This window comes from Nicotiana tabacum, chromosome 22 (genome assembly GCF_000715075.1).
Source record: "Nicotiana tabacum cultivar K326 chromosome 22, ASM71507v2, whole genome shotgun sequence".
NCBI lineage: Eukaryota > Viridiplantae > Streptophyta > Magnoliopsida > Solanales > Solanaceae > Nicotiana > Nicotiana tabacum.
Window position 1 is genome coordinate 18,520,875 of NC_134101.1, and position 12,432 is coordinate 18,533,306.

At 36.7% G+C, this 12,432-nt stretch overlaps 1 protein-coding gene across 6 annotated transcripts; it reads right to left on the reverse strand.

Annotated features, from left to right (window-relative positions):
• Positions 1-1,707: 1,707 nt before the first annotated feature.
• LOC107779725 (phospholipase D alpha 1) lies at positions 1,708-7,587 on the reverse strand. 6 transcript variants are annotated; one of them, XM_016600206.2, is made up of 4 exons: positions 7,360-7,587; positions 6,488-6,587; positions 2,469-4,368; positions 1,708-2,395 (listed from the first exon to the last, which is right to left on the reverse strand). In XM_016600206.2, exons 2-4 carry the CDS (start codon positions 6,578-6,580, stop codon positions 1,962-1,964), a joined length of 2,427 nt encoding a protein of 808 aa, XP_016455692.1. In that variant the 5' UTR covers positions 6,581-6,587; positions 7,360-7,587; the 3' UTR covers positions 1,708-1,961.
• Positions 7,588-12,432: the final 4,845 nt, after the last annotated feature.

The window sequence follows — 12,432 nt, forward strand, 5'->3', positions numbered from 1 at the left end:
AAAATATTATCATTTACTTTGTAAATTTCATCTTCTACTGTCTAATGGAAGAAAAAATATGATTTAAAAATATTAAAACGAGAACCAAATTGAGTATTTATGGTTGGCTTGCCTGACAGCGGTGTCCGGCGCCATCACGACCTTTAATAGATTTTGGGTCGTGACACAAACTACCCACAATTTTGTATGAAGACAATGCAACATGCATAGCCCAATTGAAGGGAGGATTCATAAAAGGGGATAAGACAAAGCACATTTCACCAAAGTTATTTTTCACACATGATCTTCAAAAGAATGGTGATATCAATGTACAACAGATATGTTCAAGTGATAATATGGCTGATTTGTTCACCAAATCTCTACCGACGTCAACCTTCAAGAAACTAGTGTATAAGATTTGGATGCGAAGGCTCACGGATGTGAATTGATGCTCTCATCAGGTGTAGTTAATACGTGTTGTACTCTTTTTCCCTTACAAGATTTTGTCCCACTGGGTTTTCCTTGCAAGGTTTTTAACGAGGCAACTAAAAGGCATATTTCTAAACATGTGTACTCTTTTTCCTTCACTAGGATGTTTTTCCCATAGGGTTTTTTCCTAATAAGATTTTAACGAAGCACATTATCTATGGACATCCAAGGAGGAGTATTATAAGAAAAATCAAATTATGGTGGATGTCTACTCTTCCTCCATGATCTTCTCAAATGCTTAATGATATATTCAATGACATATTTCTATGCTTAATGACATATTCCATGACATATTTTCTTCATTTTTCATGCCTATATAAATGCCTTGTAATAGATAGGAAAATACACATAATTGAAGAAGAAAGAATCTATCATCTCTTTCTCTCTATATCTCTTAGCTTGTTTTTTCTTGTTTTATATTGTTACTTTGAGTTATATTTCATAACACGTTATCAGCTTTGAACTTTTACAATATCAATATATACAAGTGTTAATTATTTAGAAACGCTGAATCTCTATTTAAGTTTTTAATCCTTATGTAAAGTGTAAAGCCAGTCAAATAGTAAATCTCCTCCCCCCCCCCCCCCCGCCACACCAAAAAAAAAATTCAAATTAGATGGGAGTAGGTGGACGAACGAAGCGAAGACGTCATGATTTATTGGATTAGGCATTCTAGAAGGGGAAATGTGAATCCTGACCAAATATCCAAAAGATAAACCAAAGTAGTGGATTGATAGCAACAATGATAGTTGTGAACCATCCAATATGAAAACAACAACGTTAAAAGGCCACCCCACCATTTTGTTCCCACATCCCAATCACTCATTTCAAATTCCCACTTTGACCAACTCTTTCTCCTCCAATTGATTTTTCATTAACCAACTTTGCTGCTATCGATTTCAAAATTGTCGACAAAATATCACTCATTAGGGCACAGGTGCGCTAATGACAACTACAAACATGTCGTTTCCTAGTGCTATTCTCATTCGCCTATCGCTTTCTTAAGTTGATGTTTCACTTCCCGTTTAATTGCTGATTTTGAAGAAATTATAATTATTTCAAAACCATTTAATGTGCAAAGATAGGAGAAGCAAAACAGCTCATTCTTTCATTTTCAATGAAAACACAAGAACCAAATTCAACAAATGATAGATTTGTGCATGAAATTTTTCTGTAAAAATGATGCAACACAAATGGAGCTGGGATAAAAACTCAAGGAGGAAAGCATTACAGGGCTAGTTCTCGAAAATAGCGAATCGACTTCCTTGAACATTCCAAAACTCGAACGTTAAATGTTAGAGTGAACTACAATAAAAGACCAGTCAACATAAAGAAATCTCATACAAACTCAAGTGCACTGTCCAACAAAATGCCCAACAAAAATCTTAAAAAACAACTATTATGTATTATTCCACAACAAACCGTGGCTCTGAAGTAATTGTATGAGCTTGTTACCTCACTTCGCATAACAAGGCAACACGTGAATAATCCACCTATGTAGTGAGGATAGGAGGAAGGTAGTCAGATTTAGTACCAAGAACACGGGCCTTGGTGTCGGGGAAATGCTCAGCTCCTGGTAGCTCCGTAACATCCCCTTCACTGGCCACTCCAATGGGGTAGCGAAGCAAGTGACCAGGCAGATCTCTTTCTAGGCTCTCACTTGAATACAAATCCCAGTATTTATCAGCCATCCGATTCACCTTGCTCACACATTCCTCACTTTCTGGATGTAGAAAGGTTTCATCGAGCATACCAAGGTGCTCGTACCACAATGCCATTCTGAAACCATGAATTTGACCCCTAGCTGGTTCCCTTGTAGCCAAATGATGAGGCTGGTAAGCTCCCATGGCTATTTCAGAATCTCTGGCACCATCCATCGATCTCTGGTTTATGTTGGCCGATCCAACTATGATGTACTCATCATCAACTGTTCAGAAATAAAGTTAGTACTATTATTTTCAAATAATAAGATAGAACTAAAATTGCAAACCATTACTCACCAATCATCATCTTGGAATGGACATAGATCATGAAGCGTCGAGCCTCCTGAGCTCGTATGTAGTCAGAATCAGGCTCTGGGGTCTCAGAAGGTTCATATTCTCCACTCTTCTTCACCTCCCGGTTACCAATGCAGAAAAATGTCAAATAATTCCTGGGATCCTCCTCTATTCCTTTAGCATTCAAGGCCTGAACAATGTGCTTATACATCATCTCCATCGTTCTCCTCTGCCAATCTAATATTGCTTGTACTGAAGCGCTCTCGGGGATTCCTTCTGGCCACATTGGGACCACAACATAAACAGTAAACCTTTCCCCAGCTTCAATCTTACTGACAATCTTCAAAGCAAGTTCCTTTGGAATGACATGCAAAGCACCTATGTCCTCTACCTTGATATCATCACTCTGCCAGTCATAACTGCTTCCAAGAAAATACTGGTTTTCAATGTAAATAAAATTCTTTGCTCGACGAATAGCATGAATATAAGCATCTTGGATGCTTCTATCAATTATGTTATCCTTCCCACTGACAAGACCAGCTTTTGCTGCATCTTCAGGCGTCTCAGGAAAGCCAAAAGCAGCTCCCTCGTCAATAGATCTGAATAACTGAACATTCCATGTTTCAGAATCATCAAGGTGCATCACCGGAGATGGGGGAATTATAATATCATCAAGCTCTCTGAAGTTGACAAGAACATCCTTTCCACCCTGCTTTCTCCACCTCTGTTCAAAATTAAACAGAACATCCCAAGCAATTGGGCCTTCAAGCCGAGAGTGAATGTCATGCCAGGGCTCCCTTGGTCCACCTTTGGTAATTGCTCCATCAGGAAAATTAGGTTGGTGGAAATCATCATGGTGTGCAGTGTCCAATGTCCTAAAAAGTGAATGGAAAGGTGTATCATATCTCCCATCGCAAAGATCAATACCACCCACAAAGCTCAGAATCCTTCTCTTTTCCGACTCTCCGCTGGGAAGCTCACTGTCCACTACCACGATTTTCTGGTGATGCGTAAACATGGTCCCAATTTGTAAACTTTGAACAATGCTTCCGCCGTCATCAGGATTCCTAGGGCAGAGGACACAGTTCACCTCGGTACCTTGAAAGAACTGTTCAGTTTCTTGGTCATGAGTGGCCATCAAACCGTCCTTCTTCAGCAAACCCACGGACGTCCTATCATCCCAAACAAGCATAAGAACTTTAACACCTTCACTTGCCTTCTTCTTGAGCAGCTCCCCAAGTGTAATGTCACCTCCGGGCTTTTGCCTCCTCGAGTCCCTCACCAAGGTTATTTCAGTATACACTGACCAGCCAGTAATATATATCAAGTGCTTTGCATTAATAATAGCATCAAAGATATCTTCCCAACATCTGTGGGGCTCATAATACTTCCCCCCAGAGAGAGGGATTTTAGGAATAAAATTGTCTGGCACATGCGCATCTTGATACAAGGAAACCCGACATCCTGTTCTCTGTGCAAAGAAAGTGTAAGGGACACCAGGATATTTAGAACTTCTAATGCCACGTTCCCAGTTAGGATCTCGACTGACATCAAAAAACTGTAGCTTCACGTGGATTTTGGAACCTTCTGCTATAGGATTCATTTCTCTATCCAGTATCTCAACCCATTTATCAATCTCTTCCCCTTCCAAAAGTTCTTCAACTGGTACATAAGCTCTTCCAATTAAGGTTGCACCAATGGGATTGTCATCTTTGACAGTGAATATAACATTTGAAGCCATATGTGCACAGTAAATGTGAAAAGACTCATACCACCTTGGATTGTTTGGTTCATTTTTTATCTTTCTGGTTCTTCCAACCCTAGCCTTTTCCAAATCAACTGTAGCATAAATTGCAGGAGTTCCTTTTCCAAAACCAATTGTCTCCTCAACATGTTCCTTTATCTGCAATGAGGATTCAAAATTTGTCATAAAAGAGGCAATCATTTCCTCAGGAAGGACTCTATTCTAGCCAAATCAGGATTAGAATTCCGATAAATCTTTATATCAAGAAAAATGGGTAGTAAAGCTCTTAAACATCAAACTACATTAAAAGAGAAAGCTGGCTATGTTTTATTGATAATGCATACAAATCATATACTCTACAGTCAGAGGATTACAGAGATTTATATCACCAAAGATCATTTGATGTTAACGAAAAAGATTCAGAACATATTTTTAGCTGAAAATATCAGGTGCCCAAAATGCTGGACTATAACATTGAACTAGAGTGTCCTGCTCCAACTTAAATCGCAGGTTTTATCCGCAATACAAACATATAATCTCCGGATGGCAGCAGTATTATCAAAAGCGAAAAGCGCAAAAAAGCTCTAAGGTCTGTTGGGGCTTTACGGGCAAAGCGCAAATAAAGCGTGGGATTTAATGAAGAAAGACGCAAATGGAGAAAAACTACAAATATGTATGTAATTTTTTTTGATTTGCACCGGGTGTCCAAGTCTCTTTGAGCACCAACTAATCTCGGGGGTGCACAGGCCCTCGGCAAGGAGTTTCCCGCAAGTGCACCACGGTTAATTCAGGTTTTTACCCAGTCCGATGGCCCTCAGAAATTGTTTGCACCCAGTGGGTTTCGAACTTGAGACCTTGAAAGGGAGCAAACCCCAAGGCTCAAGTCAATTGCCACCAGGCCAACCTCTGAGGGTTACAAATATGTATGTAATGTTCAAGACTAATATCTATAAGCATGATTGCCAAATATATGGGCAAAGAAACTGAAGAAAATTTACGACAAAGTGAAATATCAAATGTTTAGTGTCGCTACTTTAGGATTACGCCCATTGGCAAGGAAAATTATGCCTTAGAACCTTGATGACAATACTGAAACGTCCACTAAGCGAAGCGTTCAACATGTTTTGAGCCTCGCTTCAGGGCTTAAGCGCGCCTTTGATAACACTGAGATGGACCCTTTTACAACAGCTTTACTTTGCCAACCAGAAGAATGATTGAGATTAAGTACTTTCATAAAGCTCATATCTCTATATTCATCATATTATAGAATAAAGAGAGGAGAGAGGATGGACGAAGGGAACCAATTAGCACAAGAAATACATTATGTGTATTACTGGGTAAAGGTTTTTCTGAAGAAGATAGGGCATGGATAAATTTCTCCAGCAGCTTTAACCGTATGTTTTTCCATATCCTGTCTCTAATTCTGTATCATGAAACTATGCCTGCTCATATTCCACAAGCCTATGTTTGTGTGCTATTGACTTTGAGGAATTTAAAGAATTAGATTCATCACAAATTATACACTCCACATGATGATACTTGAAAGAGTAGAGAATCAATAAAATCCTTTTTAGCAGATAGATGTAACCAATAATTACCTTCTACAAGGCTATTTAACCTCAGGAAGTCGCCAAAATGCTAAAATTAACTTAACCATATATGTGAATCATGGACTCCTTTATATGATCCAACTGACTGTGCCTCATAATCCATTACGGCTTTATGGTGTTCTAAGAAAAGGCTTAAGTTAGGTGTAATCACATACTTTTAAGTCCAGAACTAGTGTAAAAATTTCACTATAACTTAGCAGCTAGGAAAAGTTACACTCTTTGTAAGCTTCATGGTATAGCCATAACTTATAATCAGCTCAATTAAGCTCATTGCACAAGGGGTCTAAGAAAAAAAAAAATGGACAAGGTTCGTGGGGCTTGAAGCGAAAAGTGAGAACTGAAGCACACATGTTATGACAAATATAAAAATTACCAGACATATACTAACTTAATGCTACAACAACCAAATCACAATTAAAATACTAATTTTAGCATCCAATTAACAATAATGTTGATATTTATCCAACCCATTGTTTTGCATCGGGATGGCTATGGCTTTTAATAACACTGTTTAAGAGTGTTAGCCAGAAAAGTACTAATTTTGGAACTGATCCAATCTTTCATACCTCGCACTCAATCTAGGCAACAAATAAGGGAAACAAAATTGAAATTGAATAAGATGGCCTTGCGATTCAAGTTGATTAAGAACAGAGAGATCATATGTATACCTTGCTGAAGAAGTGGCCACCTCCCTCTTTTTGCAGATTATCGACCTCGTAGATCGTGACATGGAGAGTTCCATGGAGCAGAATCTGAGCCATTTTTCACCTGCTTATTCAAAGATCAAAACCCCACATTATACCACTCCATAATACAGTTCACATCATAACACAAAACCCACAACAGTTAGCAAAATACAAAGTCTTTACTCAAAAAGCAACACAAAGTTGAACACAAGCCAATCAATCAAATATGTCTCCACACAATACAGAACACATTACCACACTAAACCCACAAAAGGGTACTAAAAGACAAGTTCTTTACTCAAAAAGCAACAGAAAAATGAAACATACAAGCCAATCGATCAAATATGTCTCAATTCTTAAATTAGTGGGGGTCAACTATATGAAATCTCTTTACTCAAAAAAGCAAAACAAAGTTGAACTCACACAAAACATTCAACTATGCCCGGATCCCAAATTACCTGAACACAAACCAGAAGTTGACAAAGATAAAAGCTTTGCGAAAACTGAAGTCAGAAAAAAACAAGTAAAAGAACAGAATGTTAAGAGAATAAAGAGATCTGAAATCTTACTTACACCCACGAATGTTAAATCGAAGCGTCGGTCAAGAAAAGAAGTGAGAATATGATCCAATCTCGCTTGTAAGGAGAGTAAAGGAATGAGGAGATTGATCCAAGAAAGTTTTTTATTTATATAAGAAAGTGCACAAAAAGCAGAGCTGAATGGTAAGAGAACGAGGGGAGCAGTACCTTTTTAATAGTATATCCTAGATTTAAGGACTGGAACGGATCTTTATGCTCTATGCAAATATTATACTACTATAAATACTCGAATTAGATCTGTACACTAGTTCACACCTAGTGGAGTTGAAGAAAACCAGAAAAATAGTCAATTGAAGATCATGAAAACCTTGTGCCTCTTTTTCTAGAACAAAAATCCTGAGTTTTTGCCTTCAAAATTGCACTTTGGAAAAAATTGTAAGATTGATCTCTTTTACACACTCCGTGTAATTTGATCAATTTTGACAGGTCACTTGTTTTTCTCTAGCCGTCAACTGTTTTTAATAGATATTTATCAGGATATTTATTTATAACGTACGAGTTATGTGCATTGATGATAAAAAAAAATCATTTATAAGAGAAATATTGATGAAAAACTTTATATCACAAACATTAAATAATAAAAAATAATATTATAAAAAGTTACTATAATTTAAAAACTTTATAATATCGGTATATATAATTACACAAATAATAAAATTTAACCTGTTATGATAGGTTATTATTCATGTTTATTAAATATGGTATACTGCAAGTATATTTAAGGACTTTTATTGGTATAAATATTTTATATCGTCCCTTAGAACTCAAACTCTATGTAAATTGAATTTTAAGTGATTTAACACATAAGTAGATTACTTTTTCCGGTCCAGTTTAATTAATTTTTTGATCATTTTTTTGTGGTTCATATTATTTAATTTTTTAGTATCAAGAATGAATTAATTTTTTTTTTTAAAACTTCACTTGGAGTAAAGAACCTAGAAGTATTTGTTACATCTTTGATAAATAAATTAAAATTAATATAGTCAATTTTAATGCTAAAAGTTGATTTCTTAAATAGCTAAAAACCAATTAAAGTGGATAGGATTGTTGTATTTTGAAGCACAACACTTATTGTAACGTTGATTGCTATGTTCAAAGAATATTATTGATCTTTTTTCCGAAACAAGACGATTAATTTTTATGTCCAAAGTCAAGAAGGAAAGAAGTAAGCCGTGTACAGTGCTTTAGCTTTTTTCTTTTCTCCACGTGTAGTGCCTTAGCATAGACCTAAAGGTTTACGCGTTTGTTTCGTCGACATGTCAAAAAGCCATTCCATGTTCACTGCTGATGCCTGATGGCATTAATATAAAAATGATAGTATAAGAAATTTTAAACTTGACTTTGGCATAAGGATTTAACACAGTCTTAAAAGATGGAATTTGGTTAAATTTCTTAAAGAATATTATCTTCAGGGTACACGAAAGCCTACGAAATCATTCCGAAAAGGGTCGTAAATGTAGTGCCAATTAATTGAGTTGAAAAGTTGTTAGAGGGGAGCCGAAAGATTCCTTCATTAACTGCAAAATTAGCCCAAATGTCCAATCAATCAAATCAAAGAAACTACCTACTATATATCATTGATGAAATTAGGGAAAATGTCCAAATATATTCCTGAAGCATGTGAAATGTGTTATAAATATATTATATTATGGATGTTTATTTAGTACTCCGTTATAAATAAGCTTCCTGAAAAAGTTTATCCATATGAGACTCCGCCATAAATATATTTATCTATTTAGTACTCTATTGGAAATAAGACTCCTGAAAAAGCTTATCATTTCGGTACTCCGTTATGGATAAATATCACTCATGATAGAAGATTATTTATATCTGGCACAACAGTTTAGAGCAGCAGCTTACACAGCAGTTTGCAGTAGCAGCTTACACAGCTTGCAGTAGCAGCTTACGTAGCAGCTTACACAGCAGCTTCCTTTCTTCTATAAATAGAGGAGAATTCAGTTCATTATGTACAGAAGTTTGAAGTTTGAATAATATATCAGTTTCTCTCTATACTTGTCTTTACTTTACAGTCTTTATTTTATAACACGTTATCAGCACGAGACTCTGCCATCTCGAGAAAATACTTTGAAAGTATCAGAGGTACGAACTTTCTTTTTCTAAATAATGTCAAATCTTTCTAAACTTGAGTTTGTAGCCCTGGATATATCGGGCAAAAGCTACATGTCTTGGGTGCTTGATGCCGAAATTCATCTTGATGCGATGGGTCTGGCAGACACCATCAAAGATAAAAATCAGGCATCAAACCAAGACCGTGCCAAAGCAATGATATTCCTACGCCATCACCTTGATGAGGGCCTGAAAATGGAATATCTTACTGTTAAAGATCCAGTCATACTGTGGAGTAATTTGAAAGATAGATATGACCACCTGAAGATGGTCGTTCTTCCACAGGCACGTTATGATTGGACTCATCTAAGGTTATAAGATTTTAAATCTATCAGTGAGTATAATTCTGCTATGTTCAGAATTATTTTCCAATTGAAACTATGTGGTGATAATATTACTGATCATGATATGTTGGAGAAAACTTTCACCATTTTTCATGCCTCGAATATGCTCCTGCAGCAGCAATATCGAGAGATGGGATTCAAAAAGTATTCTGAACTTATCTCACATCTTCTTGTAGCCGAGCAACATAATGGGTTATTAATGAAAAATCATGAAAGCCGACCTACTGGTTCTTATCCATTCCCTGAAGTGAATGAGACGAACTTCCACCAAGCTAAACGTGGAAGAGGACGTGGCCCCAGTCGTGGTCATGGCCGTGGTCGGGGAGGAAACTCTAATCGTAGTAATAATAATGCACCAAAGAACCCTCCTCCCCACCAGCAGTGGAAAAGGAAGGAACAAAAGCATGAAGCGGTGCAAGCAACAAAGCCAGAAAATGCATGCTATAGATGTGGAGGAAAAGGGCACTGGTCATGTACATGCCGTACGCCAAAGCACCTGGTTGAGCTATATCAAGCTTCCCTGAAGAAGACAGAGAAAAATGCTGAAGCAAATTTTATTTCTGAAGATAATTTAGACTTCATGCATTTGGATGTAGCTGATTACTTTGCACTCCCAGAAGGAGAAACAAGTCATGTGATCGGTAGTGAATCTGTAGAGATGTAAATATTTTAATTTTTGTTGTTTGTAGTAGATAGTATGGTTATGTAATTGTTGTATATAAATAAAAGTTATGCTTTGATAATAATGTTTATTATCATATTTATTTTGAAGAATATGGATAATCCTCAAATTATATTTGGATCAAAGACCAATCATGAAGATATTTGTGTAATTGATAGTGGAACAACTCATGCCATATTCAAAGATCAGAAATACTTTTCTTATTTGCATAAGGAAAAAGCAAATGTTTCTACAATTTCTGGTAATATAAGTTTGATTAAAGGCTCCGGAAGAGCTATTGTATTTCTGTCTAAAGGAACAAAACTTATTATAGATAATGCATTATTCTCCTCCAAGTCCCGAAGAAACTTGTTGAGTTTTATAGATATCCGCCGAAATGGGTATTATGTTGAGACAATAGATGAAATGAACGTGGAATATCTTTGTATTACAAAGAATATTTCTGGTCAGAAATGCATTGTAGAAAAGTTACCAACTTTATCTTCTGGCTTATACTATTCAAAGATTAGTACAGTTGAAGCACACTCTATCGTAAACCAGAAGTTTACTGATTCAAATATTTTTGTACTTTGGCATGGCCGTTTGGGACATTCTGGATCAATAATGATGAGACGAATTACTGAAAATTCGAGTGGGCATTCATTAAAGAACCTGAAGATTCTTACAAATAATGAATTTTCTTGTGATGCTTGTTATCAAGGCAAAATGATCACTAGACCATCACCAATGAAGGTTGGCATTGAGTCCCCTACCTTTTTAGAACGTATACATGGGGATATATGTGGACCTATTCACCCACCAAGTGGGTTGTTTAGATATTTTATGGTCCTAATAGATGCATCTTCAAGATGGTCTCATGTGTGCCTACTATCATCTCGCAACCTGGCGTTTGCAAAGTTATTAGCCTAAATAATTCGATTAAGGTCACAATTCCCAGATTATCCTATAAAGGCTATTCGCCTTAATAATGCTGGAGAATTCTCATCTCAAGCTTTTGATGATTACTGTCTATCAGTTGGGATAAAAGTTGAGCATCTTGTAGCTTATGTTCATACTCAGAATGGCCTTGCAGAGTCATTTATTAAACGGCTGCAATTGATAGCAAGACCACTACTTATGAAAACAAAATTGCCCACTACTGTTTGGGGCCATGCTATCTTGCACGCAACATCCCTTATCTGTCTCAGACCAACACATTATAATAAATATTCTCCGTCACAATTAGTTTTTGGTCATGAACCAAATATTGCCCATCTACGAATTTTTGGATGTGCTGTATATGTGCCAGTAGTACCATCACAACGCAGTAAGATGGGCCCCCAAAGAAGGTTAGGAATATATATTGGGTTTGAATCACCCTCTATTATTCGCTATCTTGAACCATTGACGGAAGATTTATTTACTGCTCGATTTGCAGATTGTCGATTTGATGAAATATATTTCCCACAATTAGGGGGAGAGAAAAAGGAAATCAAAAGAGAAATTGTGTGGAAAGTTTCATCATTATCTCACTTTGATCCACGTACCCCTATATGTAATCAGGAGGTCCAGAAGATCATCCATTTACAGAATATAGCAAATCAAATGCCAGACGCATTTACTGATTTGGAAAGGATAACTAAGTCACATATCCCTGCAGAGAATGTGCCTATCCGAATTGATGTCCCAGCAGGACCATCTATTAGCATGAGAGCTAGTGAACCTAAAGCACGCCTGAAGCGTGGTAGGCCTATGGGTTCTAAGGATCGAAATCCTAGAAAAAAAAATCGACAAATGATCAAAATGATATTATGAAGGGATCTCCTGAAGAGACCCAATATCTGATTAGTTATGAGATTCCTGAAGAAATCAATAAACCCGAGACTCAAGTGAGCGAAGAACTTTTAATAAGTTCTACTGGTGATGGGATTAATTTAAATCGATCTGAAATAGTGGTGGATAATATTTTTGCATATAATGTTGCACTTAACATTATGCAAGATAGTGAGGATTTTGAACCCCGATCTGTCGAAGAATGTCAACAAGATCTGATTGGCCAAAATGGCAAGGGGCAATTCAATCAGAATTGAACGCACTTGCTAAAAGAGAGGTATTTGGACCAGTAGTCCAAACACCTGCTGGTATAAAACCATTTAGTCATAAATGGGTTTTTGTGCGAAAAAGGAATGAGCAAAA

Excerpts from the sequence above, each read along its gene's own strand:
- LOC107779725 (XM_016600206.2), bottom strand. The coding sequence starts at position 6,580 with ATGGCTCAGATTCTGCTCCATGGAACTCTCCATGTCACGATCTACGAG. Across the intron at positions 4,369-6,487 it reads GTGGCCACTTCTTCAGCAAG|ATAAAGGAACATGTTGAGGA; the intron begins GTATACATATGA and ends TCCTCATTGCAG. Across the intron at positions 2,396-2,468 it reads CCATTCCAAGATGATGATTG|TTGATGATGAGTACATCATA; the intron begins GTGAGTAATGGT and ends ATTTCTGAACAG.